Source organism: Labeo rohita, chromosome 1 (assembly GCF_022985175.1).
Source record: "Labeo rohita strain BAU-BD-2019 chromosome 1, IGBB_LRoh.1.0, whole genome shotgun sequence".
NCBI lineage: Eukaryota > Metazoa > Chordata > Actinopteri > Cypriniformes > Cyprinidae > Labeo > Labeo rohita.
Window position 1 is genome coordinate 10,959,476 of NC_066869.1, and position 21,296 is coordinate 10,980,771.

General features: G+C 35.4%; 2 protein-coding genes across 2 annotated transcripts in view; both read right to left on the reverse strand.

Moving 5' to 3' along the window:
* Positions 1–21,296, reverse strand: part of LOC127177567 (putative adhesion G protein-coupled receptor E4P) — a 65,608-nt gene that overhangs the window by 13,009 nt on the left and 31,303 nt on the right. The gene's annotated exons all lie outside the window — the stretch shown is intronic.
* On the reverse strand, positions 1,630–19,799 carry LOC127177836 (putative DMBT1-like protein). Its single transcript, XM_051130376.1, is given in 9 exon segments — positions 1,630–1,806; positions 4,309–4,360; positions 12,112–12,265; positions 12,267–12,418; positions 15,519–15,824; positions 18,065–18,109; positions 19,078–19,116; positions 19,212–19,265; positions 19,749–19,799. Coding segments are annotated over 8 exon segments (858 nt in total). The 5' UTR covers positions 19,240–19,265; positions 19,749–19,799; the 3' UTR covers positions 1,630–1,724.

Here is a 21,296-nt window from a genome sequence, read left to right on the forward strand (position 1 = left end):
GGATCCATTCACCAAATTCACAACTATTAATCACAAACAATATAGAGATAGACGAACAGGTCATTGGGTTTTTGCTTGTTTGTTTGTATTTTTGATGAGATAGCAAAGTAGTAAATAAGGTTGCAAGCACAATGATGGGCCCAATCCCAGGTAGTATCAGTTGAGCCTGAAGACTAAAGTAATCTATCAACATCAATCAAATCAAAAATAAATTCTAAATAAATACATACAAATTAATACATACAATAAAATAATAATTAATACTAATTAAAAAATATAAATATAAACATAAAAAAAAGTTCTATAACCAAATGCAAGTCTTTAAAATATTTATCAACGGCTCTGTACATCCATTTAATGGTAAATCAGTGGTCTTGCATTTAATATTACTATTATTTTCCTTTCCATCCATATGTTAGCAAACATATTAGAAAAAGTAAATTTTGGGCTGCAGGTGTTTCTGAGTGGCTGTGAGGATGTAAAGCAGTTGTGTAATAATTATATAAATCCATATTGACAGCGCAGTGCATATCAACTGATTCTGTGCATTCATTTGTCATTAAAACTAACTGAATTAGACAGAAAAAAAATCAAATATTTCTTATCAACTCTAATATTATAGCCTTCATCTGTCAGCTGAAATGTCTGATAGTTTTTAATTTGTTGTTAGACCACAGAGCATTAGAAATGCATTAAACTTAGCATGTTTCCTCAGAATGACTTGTTCTCCATATGTAGAAGGTTATGAGGAATTTTTGACAATGCACTTTAAAGATATAAGAAAAAATTCAGTTTGCTTTTTTTTTACCATTATTGTAATTAATCACCATGGCAACACCATTCAAATATCCAAAAATTACTGTGTTTGAATGCTGTACCAGATGCAGGTACATTAATCATACTCAGTCCATCTCTCTCTCTCTCTCTCATAATTCTCTAAATAATACAGTGACCTTTACTGCAGTAATACAATAAGCTTTCAGTGAAGCAACTCAACATTCCTTTGTTACTACTTCTAAAGTGACGTTTTGGAATTTGTTTTGGAGAAAGCACTCCAGGGAAATTCTGAAATGTACCAGCATGCATGATAGGGCCCTATAAGTTAAAGCAATTGTTCTTAATGACAGCTCTATCATTGTATTCCTTTTTTTCCCTATGTATTAGAAAATTGTTTTGAATCTTGACTATTTCACAGTGAAGTCTGTGACCACTATTTGGTGCACCACCAATATTGTGCAAGTACCTGCTCGTGTTTTCTTTTTTTCTGCCTGTCATAATATTTTTTCTGGATGTCATCATAATTTTGTTGAAGGAAATGTCCATTTTTTTGTTTGTTTGTTTGTTTTGTTTTGTTTTTTTGTTTGTTTTTTTGTTTTTTGTTTTTGTTTTACAGTGTAGATCATGTTATTTAGGACATCAGGCACAGCTGCACTGTTAATGAGAGAATACACTGTATAACATCACAGCTATAAAGAAGCTGTATAAATGTGTTTGACTCACCTTGGCAGATGACTCCAGAATCTTCATGATGCCCACAGTCATGTGATCCCCATCCTCTTGATGAACAGTTTTTCAGTGTAGATTCATTCCCATGGCACTGGACATCATCTAACCATATTTGTCCAGAACCTTGTCCAAAATAAGCAAAACTCTTTGCCTCTTTAACACTCCCACAACCCAGTTCTCTGCACACCACTGCTGCATCTCTCGAATCCCACCAATCATCACACACTGTTCCCCATATTCCATTGTGGAAAACCTCCACTCTTCCAGAACAGAGGTCGGATCCATTTACCAACCTGACAGCTATTACAAACAATATAAAGATAGAAGAACAGGTCATTGGGTTTTTGCTTGTTTGACTCCATTTTTGATGTGATAACAAAGCTGCAATGATGATAATTATAGCTGCAAGCAGATGATGGGCCCAAGGCCCAGTAGTATAAGTTGAGCTTGAAGACTAAATTAATCAAACAACAACAATCAATTTCAACAATACATTCTAAATTAAATACAAAATAATAATAAAAAGACTGTAAATAAAAATGTCTTAATATATATCCAAATGCAATAAATAAATATGTCTGAAAACTGTTTGTAATAACCAGGAATTGCACAACATTTTTAAAGTGCTCCTATTATGCCATTTTAAAGGTTGCTAATATTGTTTTATTAGTCTCCTAAAACAGATTTACATGTATGCAAGGTCAAAAAACACTTTAGTTTTCTCCAAAAATAGATTTAATTTGACCTCATTTCTAAATGATTTGTAAACGACTCGTGCAAAGCAGTTCGAAGAATCAGTCTTTCTAAACCCCTCCTTTCCGTGACCCCTCACTGCTGTGATTGGTCGGATGGCGCAGTCCTTTATGATTGGTCTACCGCGTACGGTGCGTGTCAGAAAACGAAACGCCCATTGCCATAACTGAATGACAGCCCTGGAGACTTGTCAATACATAGAAAAGATGACATCGATCTTACAAGTTCGAGCCTGGAGTCTGATGATGAAACGGTTGAAGTGGCTGATTGTGCGCCAGTGGTGCGCTTCGCTGAGCATGCGCTTTGGTCGACGCAGAAACAAGCCTTCCTCACACGGCGCAAGCAATTGGAATGAATAAGTTTCATAGCGAAGCCCTTTCTGCATTCTGTGTGAAAGCCGCTTCGTGCGCCATCCTTTATCATTACTCCAACTAATGAGACAGACAGACAGTCAAGCTGCAATAATCACACATTTTTAGACTACAGTGGGCCCACAACAGAACTACAGAAGCCTGAGTTAGCCGGTTAGCAAGACATGTGCGGGGTTGTTACACAACATAACACTAGAAAATACAATCTTTGTAGATTCATATTTTGGAAGTGAATATAAAACAAATTTACTCTCACAGCATAGAATACAGCGTCCTCTCGACATGACATAAACCACATGGAAATTTTACTGTTTGTGGGCAAGTTGTTTGCAACGTAGAACATGGACAGACATTATGCAAATGTGCGACGTATAGCCGTAACAGAATAAGGTTCGAATTCCTGATGAATTGTTCGGGAGACTGTGAGCCGATTCCTTTTTTTTTTTTTTTTTTTTTGATAGACAATACCTTTATTTATCATGCACTATCGGCTTCACAACTTTGCAGATAGTTTATGTTCACATACAGCGACATGACACACTGCATGAAAGGTCATATTTGAAAAGACATAATAGGAGCACTTTAAATATTTATTAATAGGAATGTACAGCCATTTAGTGGTTAATAAATGGTATTACATTTAATATTAGTATGTATTCATCTCCATCCAATAGCACAGTTGGAAAAGAAGACAACGTATTAGAAAAAGTAAATAAATCAAACAATTTTGGGCTGCGGGTGCTTTTGAGTTGATGTGAGATTGTATAAGATTGTGCTGTCTGTATGACTTAATTATATTATAACTGAATCTCTGTCTCTCAAACAAGAAAAACATGTATACAAATTTTTGAAGGAGGGATCAACTGTATTACTTCACAGTATACTCTGCTTCACCAATAAAGAGTTTACCCAAACCTGTTTGTTTTTTTAAGTTCTTGTTTATATGGAAATGTAACATACGCAAAGTCCACATTTCATGATTTTTCAAAGACTTCCATTCAAACCATATATGGGTACTCCATTTTTGAGCAGACCTTCTGAAACTATATCAGTACAAACAATGGCCAAACAAACCAAAAAAAAAAAAAAAAAAAAAAAAAAAAAAAAAAACATCAGCAGAGGAAATCAAACAATAATCCACAAGTAGGATAAATCATCAAAAGGTCTTGTCAGGGGAAATTGCTTGTACATGCAAGTGCAGACTCGGAACGTAGGAAATGTCCCAAATGCAAGTTAGTTCAAAATACTGTTACAATATTAAATCATATATGGTGTTATTGAAGAAACATTTTACAAAATATTAGCCTAAAAGTCACACATAAAATGGTCTCTTCATTTTCAATAGACAGCAACATATTTATGTTTGGCAACTTGACAAATATGTTTTCAAAATTAATAGGATATATAAAATTTAAATGAACACTTAATTAGGGATGTGCAATATGGGCTTAAAAATATATCACAATGATATCTGGTATTTATTGTGATAATGACATCAATGGCGATAATTCAGGGAATTCTGTTTCTTTAGAGCAAAGTATTACCTTTTCTATATTTACCCAAAATAGGGTGTTGTGAGCATTACTGAGTACACACGTAATGTAATGAATGTAATTCATACTGGAAGCCTAAGGTCGCCCTTGCGCAGAAACTGCATAGCAGAAGTAATAGTACTCACAATACTCCAGGAAATCCCTCATATGGACAAAGGTATCCAGTTATCGCTAGAGCTAAATAAAACGCAAATAGAGAATAGAGAAATTTTAACTGAGGAAACTTGAAAACAATAAACATATCTTGGGTATTTTTATAAGGATAAGTATATTTATAATGCAATGCTAATCAACATAGTTTTTATCACCTCATATAATACTATAAAATAGCCTGATTTCTGTCTCATTCTGTGATATGATGAAACCACATCTGATCACAAAAAGTTATTTCAAACACTGTGAAGTTAATTTGGAGAAAAAGCATGTCAATAAATGATATCTTTGTTCGACAACAGCTTTGTAAACCGGCTCATACACATGCAAAACTGTATCACACAAATGCTAATATGGTACATTTATTTATTTATTTATTTTTATTTATTTATTTTTTTTTTTTTTTGTCGCTTTGTATAGCCCTGACCAAACCAGTTCCAGACTGTAGAGGCAGCTCCTCATTTAGCAATAAACTCTTTAATTTCACATCTGCCTTCCATCATGTCACTCATCGAACTCGGTTGCACTTGGACATGTGTCAAAACAGAGGATCAGATGTTGTTGTTTTATGCTGGGTATATGCTAAAGTCTGAAACACACTGCACGATTTTCGGCTGCCCCAGATGAAAGATTGGCATTGTGAAACATTGTGGCGATTTCTATCATTGTGGCTCCTAACCCGTGGTCTTATGTCGTACAGTGAGAGAGGTTCAAAGATGGCCGTTGTCATGGTCTTGTGACTACAGAAAGCCTGTGACAGTGTCAGAAATTTAGCCTAATCATTGCATGGCCTGCGTGCTGCCACGACCCACGTCTACTGACCAGCCAATAAAAATGCAACAAGAAATCAACGTGACATAGCGCTAAAACTTAAAACTGCTCTTCCACTTTTTTCATCACACATAGAAAGTACAACTGCCAAAGTGTGATTCATTATGCTCTTTTTGTTTACCGCTAACGCATGCTGATGACATTTTATTCTGCTATAGTAACTTGCGTCATAGCCTATACGAGTCAATAGGTGTCATCACCATACAATCTACATGCATGTTGTACCCAAGTTTATTAGATCCATGTCGCACAGTGCGATCAGCAATGATATCTTGTAGGATTGTTAAAACTGTGCAGTGTGTAGAAGGCTTAAAATATTTTCAAAATGTGAGAGACCACAAATATGAGGACAAAAAAATCCCAGATTGAACAGTTTTGCTCCTTAAGTGTGTGGTGTGCCACAAAGTGACAAAGACAACACACCACATACCAACAAATTTTCAACCAGAGGCCCGACTGTGAACACAGGAAATCTTGCAAAATCTCTCAAGCCATGTAGCATTTGATGTGGTGTTGTTAAGCGGAGAGATTAGTGCTACACAGTGAACAGCTATTAGCTGTTTTTACATATAGATTGTCATTATGAACTGCCCTGATTACATCCTTATTTTATTTTATTTTTATTTTTTTTTTTTTTTGTTCCTTTTATATGTTTAGGTTTTGCATTACCAACTCTGTGAAACTACAGCATATATGGAAAGTGTTGAAAATAACCATAATTTTTACACGTCCGGACAAATATTGTGCTGCAAAGAGCAATACTAGTTTTAACTTGTCTAGTTTTAACTTGGCAAATGACCATGGAATAAGATGGATAATACTATATAGACTGAGAATGCTGCTGTGGCATATGCAGTGATGGGGCAAAATCAATGACGGGCTGCCACAGTGGTCTCATATCGAGGGTTAAAGAGGCAGCTCTGATAGCCGTGTGGACCCACTGCACAATCTATAGACCGGCATTAGCTGCCAAGAAGATGCCAAATCTTTGGATTGTCCTCAACAAAGCTGTGAAAATTGTCAACCTGATTAAAGCACAACCTCTAAATGCTCGTCTTTTCCACATTTTATGCGATGAATTGGGAGTGCATTACAAACTGCTCCTTCTGCACATCGAAGTCCGCCAAGGGGTAAGTTGTGTCAAAAGGGAGGCCCACTGTCTTAGACTTTGAAAAACCTTGCTCTACAGTATAAGCTTGAGTTTCTCCTACTACTGCATAACTCTGGAGTGGGTAGTGTGAACCCTCTGGCAGTGTTTCCAGCAGAGGTTATTCGGTCGGATTTTACTGCAGTGAACTGAGGATAGGTATCCAAGGTGAAAGGGGTTAGGGACAGGGGAAGCTGGGGTGGCGTGTGTCAGAGGGTGGAAAGACAAGGCCATCGTAATATACCTCTCCCTACAGAAATGTTGGATGATGTTAAGTCACTCCGTGATAAACTGGATGAGCTTTGGGAAGTACAACAGTGCATGTTATGAAGGGAACGAGCCATTAGGGGGCGATACTGATTGTTCTTTTTAATTATCTGTCACCTAACAACTTCTCTGAGCACATGGTCATTGTGGAAGCCATTTGAAGGAGAGTTGAGGCCTAGAGAGCAGTGACGGCATTGACTGGTTTATTTGCTATATGGACTGTGTGCGTGTGTGACACTTTATATTTGCATATGAGGAGATATATATTGTTGTTTGTGCCAGATGATTAAATGTTTATACAAATTGTTCGTTGAGGAATTTTAATTTTTATAGATATGGAGACTGTTTGACATATGTTCGCAGGGCTGCGGCTCTCCAGTACCGACGTTCACCACCCCTGTTCTATAGTAACCACACCTTGATCCACATATTGAGCCTTCAATAAAAGTAACTTTTTGCATTCTCATCCATGTGCTACAGTGACTGTAACTTTAACCAGCTTCCATGAAACTTTAAAGCAGTATGTGTCTTTTTGCTCTAAATGAATGGTTATTGACATGGTGTAAAGAACAGAAACTGCACTTTGTTAATAATTGGAGTCTTTTCTGGGAATGTCCTAGGCTTTTCCATGCTGATGGCCTGCACCCCAGCAGAGTCGGAGCAGAACTCCTGTCGGACAACATCTCCAGGACGCTACGCAAAAAAGCAAAATACATGAACAGAAACCATTTTTAAAGCTTGGGCTCCTAAACATTAGATCACTTGCACCCAAAGCAGTTATTGTGAATGAAATGATCACAGATAATAGTTTTGATGTACTCTGCTTAACTGAAACCTGGCTAAAACCTAATGTCTAAATGGGTCTACTCCACCAAACTACTATTATAAGCATGAGCCCCATCAGAGTGGTCGTGGTGGTGGTGGTGTTGCAACAATATATAGTGATATTCTATGTTACTCATATGATATGTTACTCAGAAAACAGGATACAGGTTTAATTCATTTGAAATACTTTTGCTTAATGTTACTCTGCCAGATATGCAAAAGAAATCTCTCCTATCTATTGTTTTAGCTACTGTGTATAGACTGCCAAGGCCATATACAGATTTTCTAAAAGAATTTGCAGAATTCCTTTCAGAACTATTGGTTAATTTTGATAAAGCGCTAATTGTTGGAGATTTTAACATTCACGTTGATAATACAAATGATGCGTTAGGACTTGAGTTTACTGACCTAATAAACTCTTTTGGAGTCAAGCAAAATGTCACTGGGCCCACTCATTGGTCTTACTGATACAGATATCGTACCTCAAAGCGATGATGTTACTGACCATTTCCTTGTATCGTGCATGCTGCGTATCACTAATATTAACTATATGGCTCCACGTTACCGTCTTGCCAGAACTATTGTTCCAGCCACCAAAGATAGATTTACAAATAACCTGCCTGATTTATCTCAACTGCTCTGTGTACCCCTTAATACGCAGGATCTAGACAAAATGACTAGCAATATGGGCACCATCTTCTCCAATACGTTAGAAGCTGTTGCCCCCATCAAATTGAAAAAAGTTAGAGAAAAACATATTGCGCCATGGCACACCAGTAATACCCATTCTCCCAAGAAAGAAACTCGTAATCTTGAGCACAAATGGAGAAAAACTAACTTGGAAGTTTTTAGAATTGCATGGAAAAACGGAATGTCCAGATATAGACAGGCTTTAAAAGCTGCTAGGGTCGAGCATATCCGCAAACTCATAGAAAATAACCAAAACAATCCAAGGTTTTTATTTAGCACAGTGGCTAGATTAACAAATAACCAGACGCCACCCGATCTAAATATTCCTTTACAGTTTATTAGTAATAACTTTATGAATTTCTTCACTGATAAAACAGATAACATCAGAAATACAATAACCAATGTAGATTCTACTGCATCTAACATGTCAACTTCTTTCGTCACACCCAAAGAAAAACTGCAGTACTTTACCGCTATAGGACAGGAAGAGTTAAATCAACTCATCACTGTGTCTAAACCAACAACATGCCTATTAGATCCCGTTCCCACTAAATTACTAAAAGAATTGTTACCTGTGGCAGAAGAACCGCTTCTCAATATTATCAACTCATCGTTATCTTTAGGTCACGTCCCTAAACCAATCAAGCTGGAGGTTATTAAGCCTCTTATTAAGAAACCACAACTAGACCCTAGTGAACTGGCAAATTACAGAACCATTTCTAATCTTCCATTTATGTCTAAAATTTTAGAGAAAGTTGTATCTGCTCAGCTGTGCTCATTCCTGCAAAAAAATGGTATCTATGAAGAATTTCAGTCAGGTTTCAGGCCCCATCACAGCACAGAAACTGCACTTGTTAAAATCGCCAATGACTTGCTTCTTGCATCAGACCAAGGCTGCATCTCATTGCTAGTTTTACTTGATCTTAGTGCTGCGTTTGACACTATAGATCATGACATACTAATAGATCGACTACAAAATTATGCAGGTATCCAAGGGCAGGCTTTAAGATGGTTTAGATCCTACCTGTCTGATCGCTACCACTTTGTTTATTTAAATGGGGAGTCATCTCAATTATCACCAGTAAAGTATGGAGTGCCACAAGGATCTGTCCTAGGTCCTCTACTATTTTCAATATACATTCTACCCCTTGGTAATATTATTAGAAAACACGGGATTAGTTTCCACTGTTATGCTGATGATACTCAACTATATATCTCAACAAGACCAGATGAAACGTCTAAATTATCGAAGTTAACAGAGTGTGTTAAAAATGTAAAAGATTGGATGACCAATAATTTTCTGCTATTAAATTCAGGTAAGACAGAGATATTACTTATTGGACCAAAGAACAATACACAGAATCTTTTGACTTACAATTTACAACTAGACGGATGTACTGTTACTTCCACTACAGTCAAAAGTCTGGGTGTTATATTAGACAGCAACTTGTCTTTTGAAAATTACATTTCTCATGTTACAAAAACAGCATTCCTCCATCTCAAAAACATTGCCAAGCTACGAAACATTACCTGTTTCTGACGCAGAAAAGCTAGTTCATGACCTCTAGACTGCACTATTGTAATGCACTACTAGGTGGTTGTCCAGCATCTTCAATAAACAAGCTACAGATAGTCCAAAATGCAGCTGCTAGAGTCCTTACCAGGTCAAGAAAATATAATCATATTACCCTAATTTTAAGTCTCTGCACTGGCTACCTATTAGGTTCCGCATCAGCTATAAAATAATACTTCTTACCTATAAGGCACTTAATGGTTTAGCTCCTGCGTACCTAACTAGTCTTCTACCACGCTACAATCCATCACGCTCCCTAAGGTCACATAACTCTGGACTGTTGGTAGTACCTAGGATAGCAAAGTCCACTAAAGAAGGTAGAGCTTTTTCGCATTTGGCTCCCAAACTCTGGAATAGCCTTCCAGATAACGTTCAGGGTTCAGGCACACTCTCTCTGTTTAAATCTAGATTAAAGACTCATCTTTTTAGCCAAGCATTCAAATAATGCATCTCATAAACTTTTACTGCAATTATATCTAAACAAATGTTCATTATTAATCTTTTAGTTCTGGTTTAATAAATCTTTCCTTTCTTAGTTTGAACAGCAGCTACGCTAATTATGTTCCTATTTGTTCTCTGTTTTTGCCATGGGATTGACATCCCGTGGTAACTAGGAATTCACAAGCTCCAGTCTGGATCCAGAACACTTAAGAAGAGATGATGCCAACCCCACAGAGGACTTCAGATGATGCCAACCCTGAAACAACATACAGCACTACCGAATTCTGCTACTAATTTATAGTGTTCTTTGTCTGTTTGATTACGTCATTGCGTTAATTTGGTGTAAAGTTGCTTTGCAACGATATGTATCGTGAAAAGCGCTATACAAATAAATTTGAATTGAAAATTGAATTGAATTGTCTTATTGCGCTCACTGAAAAATGTCTCAAGGAACAAGACTCCTATTCTGATCAGGAAATTGATGGTTTTGGGGAACAGTGTTGGGCTGTAACGCATTACTTTGTAACTGATTATTTTTTTTTAGTAACAGAGTAATTTAATGCGTTATAATTGCCAAATGAGTAATTAGAGTATAGTTACAAGCATGCGTCACCGCTGCGTTACATGATTGCCAACAGAATGTGTTTTATCATGTAGAATCTAGATTGTAAAAAGGGTGTTGGCTAGCACACGCAACGTCCTCTACCCGAGACCTACTTTGACTGGAAAGCACCTGTGAGGCGGATACTACCAATGAAAACATAGTCAGCATGGAGAGAGGAAAGTACGTGTTCTGTAGCTGGAAATGCAATCATTATTTTAAGTTTATTTCTGTCAAAGGCAAGAACATTATTGTGCGTTGTCAATTAGAGGGGAAGAAAACCTTCTCAACCATGAAACGGCACATTAAAACTTCTTGAGAACGTACCGGGTGCGGAGAGCAACGCATCAACTTCTATTGTGTTCACATAAGTCTCTGCCCACCCACACCCGCACTCGCCCATCAAGTCTTGTCCCGTGCCACTCTCTGTTGCGTTGGGTCCAGCGGGAGTGTGGGTCTCTAATCCACTGGTACTGGACTCGACACAACAGAGAGCGGTGTGAGTGCGGGTGCGGGCGGGCAGACTCGTGTGTGCGGGAAGCAACAGAATAAAATGATTTGCGGAACTCCAGCAAAATAGAAATATCTAAACATAAAATATCTAAAACACCTGTACTGCTATTCATGTATTGCACAAAAGCAACAAGAACAACTAATATAAAACAAAAACAATAAACATGCGTAAGCATACGCAGAGTTTCTATTTATAACAAGTGTTTGCAGCGTTAAACAGTGTTGATTTCTGGAATGCAGTGGACAATCAGTGTATCACGTTCTAAAAATTCACATTCTGCATGGGAAGGGGTGAAGTCCATAATGGGGATGCAGTCTAAAAAGTGTCATATTTCTTTTGACAAGAAGCTTGATCTTTCTAATGATTTGAGTGTTTTTATAATCATTTTAATATTCATAATTTTAATCAGGAATTGGCTGTTTTAAGAAATGCTTCTCTGGAGCAGAAGAGTGTAAATATCAATAAGGGTATGGTCTTAAAACTATTTTGGGGTGTTAGTTAGTGTTAGTTGGGGTGTTTGTTCTGTGTTCGTAAGACCTGCGACCTCCAACTGGCATAAGGCTCTTAGTGATACTGGGTCCCTAATAAACAAATGAACCTGAAAGGGAATAAATGAAAACTCGGGGCTTAGATACAACAACAGAACAGAAACAGGGGTGTGGGACTAATTTAAATACTGTATGAAAATAACTAGTGCAACAAACACAGAATACATGTCAGTTGTGCAGTTGAAAATGTATTAAAAAAATGAAATACTCTAATGATACATTGGTCCTTTCAATAGATCATGTTATTTAGAACATGAAACACCACTACATTGTTAATGACAAAATATACTGTACAAGATCACAGCTATACATTAGTTGTATAAATGTGTTTGACTCACCTTGGCAGATGACTCCAGCATCTTCTTGGTGCCCACAGTTATGTAATCCCCATCCTCCTGATGAACAGTTCTTCAGTGTAGATTCATTCCCATAGCACTGGACATCATCCAACCATATTTGTCCAGAACCTTGTCCAAAATAAGCAGAACTCTTTTGCCTCTATAACACTCCCACAACCCAGCTCTCTGCACACCACTGCTGCGTCTGTCAGACCCCACAGATCATCACACACTGTTCCCCATATTCCATTGTGGAGAACCTCCACTCTTCCAGAACAGGGGTTGGATCCATTCACCAACCTGACATCTATTAACCACAAACAATATAAAGATAGAAGAGCAGATCATTATACTTTTTGCTTGTTTGTTTGTATTTTTGAGGAGATAAAGTAAATATAGCTGCAAGAAGCCATGATGAGCCAAAGCCCAAGTAGTATCAGCTGAGCCTAAAGAGTGATGAAATCAGATCATTTTAAACAAGAAATCAACATACATACATAAATAAATAAATACATAAATAAACAAACAAATAAATAAATAAAAAGTCTGAATACACATCCAAATGCAATTTAAAAAAAATGTCTGGAAACACAGTTCGTAATAACCTTGCACAACTTTTAAAAAAATTTTAGGACTGTATGGCAATTTAGTGGTTAATTAATGGTATGTATTATTATTAAATGTATCAGTTCACTCTGCCTCATCTGAATAACCTTAGACTGGCAAGTTTGTTCTTTGTTCGTAAGACCTGCAACCTCCAGCTGGTGTAAGGCTCTTAGTGATACTTGGTCCAAAATAAACAAATGAACCTGACAGGGAATAAATGAAAACTTGGGGTTTAGATACAACAACAGAACAGAAACAGGTGTGTGGGACTAACTAAAAAATGAAAATAACCAGTGAACCGAACACAGGCAAAACAAATGGAAATGGAGAGAAAGCAAAACCAAAACGGAATAAAAAGTGGTGCAATTGAAAATGTAAACAAAATGAAATACTCTAATGATACATTGGTCCTTTCAAGTAGACTAGTGTTTCTCAACGGGGGCGTTCGGACAGCATCGGGGGGCGCTGGAAGCAATATTTTTGAAAGGGGGGCACTGAGCTGTTCTTGGGGGGCGTTTGGTCAAGACGAGTTTACACCAAAGATGTATGAGCTGAAACTTGCAAAAGAAAAATGTCTGCCACTCCCTAACGCTGTCTCTACACACTGGATACATCAAAGTGCACTTTCTATATCTATTTCTCAACTTGTCGGTAGCGCAGGCGCGTGAAATCCCGCAGGCAGAAATAGATCGCGGCATCCGTTTACTGTAGCGCTCGCGCTCGGTTATTACTGAACGACTGATTATAACGGGATCGATGTGCTTTAACACAACGTGTCACGCTGTTTGCGGCCAGTGTAGTAGTGGTGTTAGTTGCTAGTTTACACCAATACTCCCGCTCCTAGACCTGACGGTGTATCATTTCCTTAGCAACGACTTAAGTACTTTTGCTTGACTTTAGCTGCGTCAAAACAATAGCAAGCATTTAGACACGATAAAGCAAGATACGTTTTTTCTTGTTTAGAAAAATTAATATTAAAGTTTTTTGTTTGCTGATTGGCCGTCTGAATGCAGTATTTCTAAAGAGTTTATTCAAAGCTCACAAATATAGTCTAATTTATATCCACTTGGCTTTTTTGCTCCTTTTTTGCTTCTAATGATAATGATATTTCAAATGATAAATCAAAAATGTGATGAATGTCATGTGGCATTCAATGACATTAAAATAAATAAATAAATAAAATTATGTATGGCTGTTTTTTGGGGTTAAAATACATGCTTTCAAAACGGCCCTATATATTATAAATAAAATATAGCCTATAATATACACTACCATTAAAAAAGGTCAGTATGATTTGTTAATGGGTTCATAAAAAAGGTTGCGTTTGTTTGTTTTATAAAACAGCCTACAGTAAAAACAGTAAATCTACCATTTGAAAAAAAAAGCTTTTTTATTTGAATATATTTTAAAATGTGTTTTCTTCTCATGCTAAGCTACAGTATATTACTACGGCTTTCAGTGTCACGTGATCTTTCAGAAATTATGCTGATTGTTGCTTAAGAAACATTTATTATTATTATAGCTGGCACATCACATTGACAAAAAAAGCAAGATCTGAAATTTAATTGACTATAACAAATATATAAATCAGGACAGCACTAAAATAGTCACTATTTTGGAAATGAGGAGCATATGTTTCCCATGTTTCTACAACCCCAATTAAAAGTTGGGGCATTTTGTGAAATGCCATAAGATCAAGAATATGTCATTTGTTCTCTTTAGCCTTTATTTAATTGACTTAAGTACACAGAAAATAATCCAATGTTTTCACTGGCCAACTTAATTTTATTTTGTTAATATAGACAAATTTTGAGCCATGATCCAGCTTTGCTTGCAAAGTCTGAGAAGCTCCATTTATACCCAAACATGACACCCTCACCTATTACCAATTCACCTGCTTGCTGTGTTTCAAAACAGTTTATTTGGTTATTCTATAACCTTTTCACTTTTATTTTGCCCCTGTCCCAAAATTTTGGAGTGTGCTGCATATTTCAAATAAATAAATAAATATTTTCTAAATAAATATGCTTATATTTACAAAATACATTTAAGTTGGTCATTGAAAACTTTGGAAATCTTTTCTTTGTACTTTTGTCAATTAAATAAAAGATAAATAGAATGAACAAATCACAGATTTTATCATTTTACAAAATGTCCCAACTTTTCCAGAATTAGGGTTGTACTTAGTTTTTTTTTTTTTTTTAAGTAAACTTTGACATATTCTCACAAAATCTATGAAATATAGTAAAGTAGGGTTTATGTGTAAATGTGATATTTACTCACCAAAATAACAATGTGCACTATGTCATTTTTATTTAGTCTTTTTAAATTTGGGGCAACAAAATATATTCGCATCTCAACAACACTGAAGCTGTAGCAAAGAAAACCACCAACATGCTTAAAAACTCTGTAAATGAATGTTATTACACACAATTTTAAAATAATTTACTGTAAAAAAGTACTTCACTGTCTTTTTTGATCAATTCAATGCATCCTTGAAATAAAGTAATTTCATAAAAATCATAATGACTCCATACATTTGAATTATTGTAAATATAGTAACAGTCCTCATTATAAACACAAAATAATTATACTCTACTTTAATATTCAGTGAGGACAATTAGACTACGATTTATTTGATGGGGGGCGGTGAGGGACCTGGATAATGGGTAGGGGGGCGCTGGCCCAAAAAAGGCCAGACCATGTTATTTAGAAGATGAAACACCACTGCACTGTTAATGACAAAATATACGGTACAACATCACAGCTATACATCAGTTGTATAAATGTGTTTGACTCACCTTGGCAGATGACTCCAGCATCTTCTTGGTGCCCACAGTTATGTGATCCCCATCCTCCTGATGAACAGTTCTTCAGTGTAGATTCATTCCCATAGCACTGGACATCATCCAACCATATTTGTCCAGAACCTTGTCCAAAATAAGCAAAACTCTTTGCCTCTATAACACTCCCACAACCCAGTTCTCTGCACACCACTGCTGCATGTGCTGAGTCCCATATATCATCACACACTGTTCCCCATATTCCATTATAGAGAACCTCCACTCTTCCAGAACAAGGGTTGGATCCATTCACCAACCTGACAGCTATTAATCACAAACAATATAAAGATAGAAGAACAGGTCATTAGGATTTTGCTTGTTTGTTTGTATTTTTGAAGAGATAAAGTAGTAAATATAGCTGCAAGCAGTGATGATGAGCTCAAGCCCCATAAAAAAGTATGCCTGGAAACATAGTTTGTAATAACCAGTAATTGCACAGCTTTTTAAAAAATATAGAACTGTACAGCCATGTAGTAGTTAATTAATGGTATGACATTTATTATTATTATTTGTTTCCATAGAATAGCACAGTTGTCAACATTTTAGAAAAGACAACATATGAGAAAAAGTAAATAATTCAAATCCATTTTTGGGGCGGGTGCTTATATAATACACATATATAATCCTATATAATACAAGATATATATATATATATATATATATAATACAAGATAATAATAATACAGATTATATAATCTGGTCCGGCGTCTCTGTTGGATCAATGAAGAGACAATTTTGTGTGTGACTTTGAAGATTATATATATATATATATATACATATAGTCACAAACAAAATTGTCTCTTCATTTTCACTAGACAACAACATATTTACCATTGCCAACTTGACAAATATGTTTTCAAAATTAATAGGATATATAAAACTTAAATGAACACTTAATAATCTATAAGCGGTTGTGAAATAATTATATAATGTTATATTGTCAGTGCAGTACAGTATCAACTGATCCTGTGCACTGATTTGTCATTTAAACTAACTGACAGAAAAATGATTAGACTTCTTTTCAGTGCCGGCTGGTCAACAGGAGGCACTGAGGCGATGCCCCCCATCTAGTTATTCAAGGAAGAAGCCTACTTCAACATGTTAAAAATAAGTTAAATATATTGCAAAATAATCACAAAATTGCATTATTTAGTCATACTATTTGACTGGTCATGTTTGCACCTATTAAAAATAGCTTAGCGAATCAATATTGCTTTTATATATTCTGACCTCATGTGATTGGACCGTTCTCGACTGTCAAATAGATACAATATCTCTTCAGATGAAAGTAAATTTGATTTTATCTTTACAAAAATCCTTTTACAGGGCATTCAAATGAAGAAAAAAAAAACGAATGGAGCTTGGACAGAGTTGGCTGGCTGGGTGTGATGTAAGTCATGCCTTTTATTGTTTTGTTATTTCAAAGTCCTGTCACCAAAGCGTTGTGGGCAACAACATAGTAAAATATTACTTATTAGCATTTTATAGAATCTAAGTTTACTATAATATAATTATATTGTTATTTAATGCTGCCTTAAAAAAAAAAAAAGGTATTATCAAACTTTATTATTTTATTTATTATTTTATTTACATTTTATTTTATTAGCACTATTATTAATTATTTTTTATTTTCATAGTTACATTTAATGGGTCACACTAAGTGCAGTGTGAGGACCAGGCCAAATCTCCAGATGCTCTTATGGGAACTTATTTGCAATAATTTAGTGTCCCTTCTTCAGTAGGACATACATTCAGATATGTCTGGCAACTTAGCAAATATATTGTCAATACCGTTAAAATGAAGGTAAAAAATAAATTCAAGTCAATTTAGTGATCCATTTTCAGTATTTAAATCTTTATTTAAATCTTAGATCTTGAAGGATTTGCTATCATGTGGCTCCCTCTTGTGGACAACATTAGTATTATGGCTTTTATCTCTGAATCATATTAATTAATTAATTTATTTATTTATTTTGAGGAAAACATTTCAGGAATGTTCTCCATATAGTGGACTTTTATAGTGGTGCCTGCGAGGTTGAACTTCCAAAATGCAGTTTAAATGCAGCTTTAAAGTGCTCTAAATGATTCCAGGCCAGGAGGAATGTGTGTGTGTGTGTGTGTGTACAATTCATATACTTTTTAACCTAAAATGCTCATGTCGCCTAGCTCTGTGTGTACTGTGTGAACTCCAGTTCAAGATAGATAGAGTAAGGTTGAACACACAGAGCTAGACAAGACGAGCATTTGAGGTTAAAAATTAATATGTGCCTAATAAGTACTAAAAAACAGCCAACATGCTAGTAATGCTAATAAGCTACTAGTTAATAATGAGAATTGGTCCTTATAAATTAAGTGTTACTTTTTTTTTTTTTTTACATTTTATGCAGACATGAATAAAGAAAATGTGCAATTTTGTTTTGTTCAGTGAGTTTAGCAAGAGGCTCAACATGCCAATCTACAGATCTGTTCATTTACAGCAAAAACACCACAGCACAATACATTACCAGCTGTAGTCGTCTCTTGTGTGATAAATACACAGGCCAAGATATCTGAAGAAATTAAAAAGAAAGAAAAAAATAATATAAATTAATCAACAAAATACAAAGAGATCACATTTGAAACGACTGACCAAATACAAAAACAAAGCAGGGCGCGTGAGGGCGCCCTCTGGCGTCGAGTATGAATGGAACATACAATAAACAGTTCAGAAACAGTCCGTCTTGAAAATGGCTTTGTAAGTATATCTGCAACTAAATCAATTTCTTCTTCTCTGTCAGCCAGTGTGGATTAAAAAACAGCTGTTAAATCTAAAGGAATATATTTTAGCTTGTGCAGTTTGCTACAGATGTGCTTTGCAAGCCCTTTTGCAAGTCCAGTTATCCAGTCAAAGTGCCTGAAAATGCTGATGTTATCTTATGCCTGCTAGATGGCCCCAGTGTCACCAACTCAAAATCTGATAGGTTAAAGTAAGAGTTTCACTTTTGACCGTGAAATTCATTTGACTGTGGCAACATGTGATGTCAGCAATTAGCTGAAATATTATTGGGTGGCAGTGGGTGGTAATAGAGAAGAAATGTACAGTTTTATACCATTGTATTACTTTCCCACCACAGGTGTGCCTCAAACAAAATCAAGAGCACCCTCAGTTGAAGCTGTATAATGCTTCAGTGTATTTGCACAGAATCTAAGTAATTTTGTTATGTAATGCATTAAATGTTAAAGTTTAATTATCATGCGTTATGTATAGTTTTAGTGAAAATTTAGTATAAAGTGTAATGTATAAGTTAAATTGAAATAACATTATGACCTGTATTTATTTATTTATTTTTAATTTTAGTCAAAATATTTTTGTAATGGCAATGTTTAATAACGAACGCCATATAATATGAATATGATAAAATTTAGATTCTGAACGTAGTGAACTTTATTTATTTATTTATTTATTTTAAGCCCTGGTTGTATCAATTTCTAACAATATAGTAATTAAAAAAAAAAAAAAAAAACTGCTTAGACTTACACAGCATCAAAGAGAAGTTAGTCTGTGCTCTTATAAAACCTGTCAAGAAATACAAAGGAAAAAATTAAAGGGAAAAAAAGTTATTAAAAAAAATGTGGGATGTGGCCAAGAATCAAAATGTAAAAAATACATACTTTTATGAAGAGAAGAAGCCATTTTCATATTTTATCTTCAAACATACAACAGTTCTGAAGATAAAAAAAACAAATAGATTTGGTACTGTTGCATGACCTTCTGTTTGTTCCCTCTTTGCATCAAACAAACAGAAAATTCCACTGAATGTGTGAATTTGCATTAAACAAGTTATAATGCAATAAAGCACAAAAGGATTAGAGATTTCAAATGTTTCCAAGATGTATCATTAAATACTGTATGAACATTTCAAAAAGCCTAAAAAGATCACAGAAATTATTACAAATTATTGTAGAATTTCAAGCTGTTCCCCAAAAATATCACACCTGGAAATATGTGTAGATCTACAATATCGCTGCAGTATTTTGTAAAGATTTAGACATCCCTACAAATGTTGAAAGACTCATAGTAAGAGACCTGACACAATCAAATTACACATGATCACACATCAACACATGACCAATACATTAACACATGCTACAGGTTGTTTGTTTTACAGAGACTGATGAGGATCATTGTGAGCATAAAGAAGATCTTACCTGATGTGAGCTGATATACAGTGATCCTTATTAACATGACCGACTGCTTAGATGTTTACGTTTACAATATCTGTTCATCACCATTCTGTGGAAATATGAGCCTGAGTCCATTGTTCCCTTCTCACATTCAAATTCAAATGCAAATGTTTATCAGTAGTTTACCTAACAATATTTTACATGTCTAGTTCCCATTAAGTTTATTTTAAGTGACCTTCCTGTGCAATTTAAAACAATGCACAGCATAAATGATTACACTCCCTCTAAAACTTAACACAATCAGCAATTACTCTTTACTTAAAAGACATGTTAGAGTTTTTTTGGAGATATGTTTCAACCAGCCTGCTTGATCAATTACCAAAGAAGAATGTCAAATTTATTCAGCAAAATAAGATTTTATTATCAAAGTGAAAAATGAGTACACCCTCCTGAAAGTTACTAAATAAAACTAAAGAAAAAAGGGGGTTTAAGGCTATTTTTGATCTACAGGTAAGTACTGGTAGCAGCAGTGATTTGCAAAATCATCATATTTGCCAACATATCTCCGTTTATGTTCGTTTACCCTCAACATTTTCATAAAGGTAAGTAGGATATTTTTTAGGATGTGCTTATTTTCTATTTTCTTTAGTACCTAACGTTATATCCGCATGTTGTTTTGGGTTATCAATGCTATTCAGTGGTGTAGTGCAGGTATATAGCATAATGACGTGTTTGGATAAATGCAAATATTCCCTAGAAGCACCCAGTAAAGACAGTGCGGTCAGGACGTGGCGCCGGATTTGATGGTTGCGCCGTTAAATGTGTCTGTTGTACGGTAGCCTATAGGCTAAAGGTATCATCACTTGTATAGCTGCTGACTGTTTTACTATTTTACTTGCATATTATTGGGACCCGACTGAAGAAGCCTTCTTTACAAAAATATTTTAGCAGGTAAATCGCATTTATTCTTGTTTGTTTTCTGAATACCATTGATTTAAGGATTTGCCATGAAGTGAGGTGAAGTAAATGCTAATGTTTATGTGTACAATGGCAGCGTGGAGAAAAGGCACAACAACCTGTTTTGGAAGTTTAGTTGGCAGAGAAAATAATACACATTTATTTAATCAATTATTTGACAACAATTAATACCCGATATTAATGAAATAAACTCAGCAAAAAAGTTATGACTGCTGTGTATTTACTCTTCACTACTGGTCTGCACTTGACAGGGCCGTTTATCTGCTTAGAGTTTATTTAACCCATTGCAATTTATTGAAAGGGGCGTTTCGTTCCGCCCACATGTAGAAATCGAATATTCAAGCTGTTTATTCATTTTCTCCACCCCTGAACGAAAAACAAATAAAATTAAGCTGAATTCTTGTTTTTCGTTTTTCTGGAAAAAAAATAAATTAAAAAAAAAAAAAAAACGAAAAAGGAGCCGTTTTCTCAGGTTTCGTTTTTCAATATTAAATTAAAAAAAAAGAATGGACGAATGATACATGGATTGAGTTCGGAAGCTGTGTTCAAGTTCATTCAGCCTTACTGTAACTTTCTCAATACCAAGTACGCAAA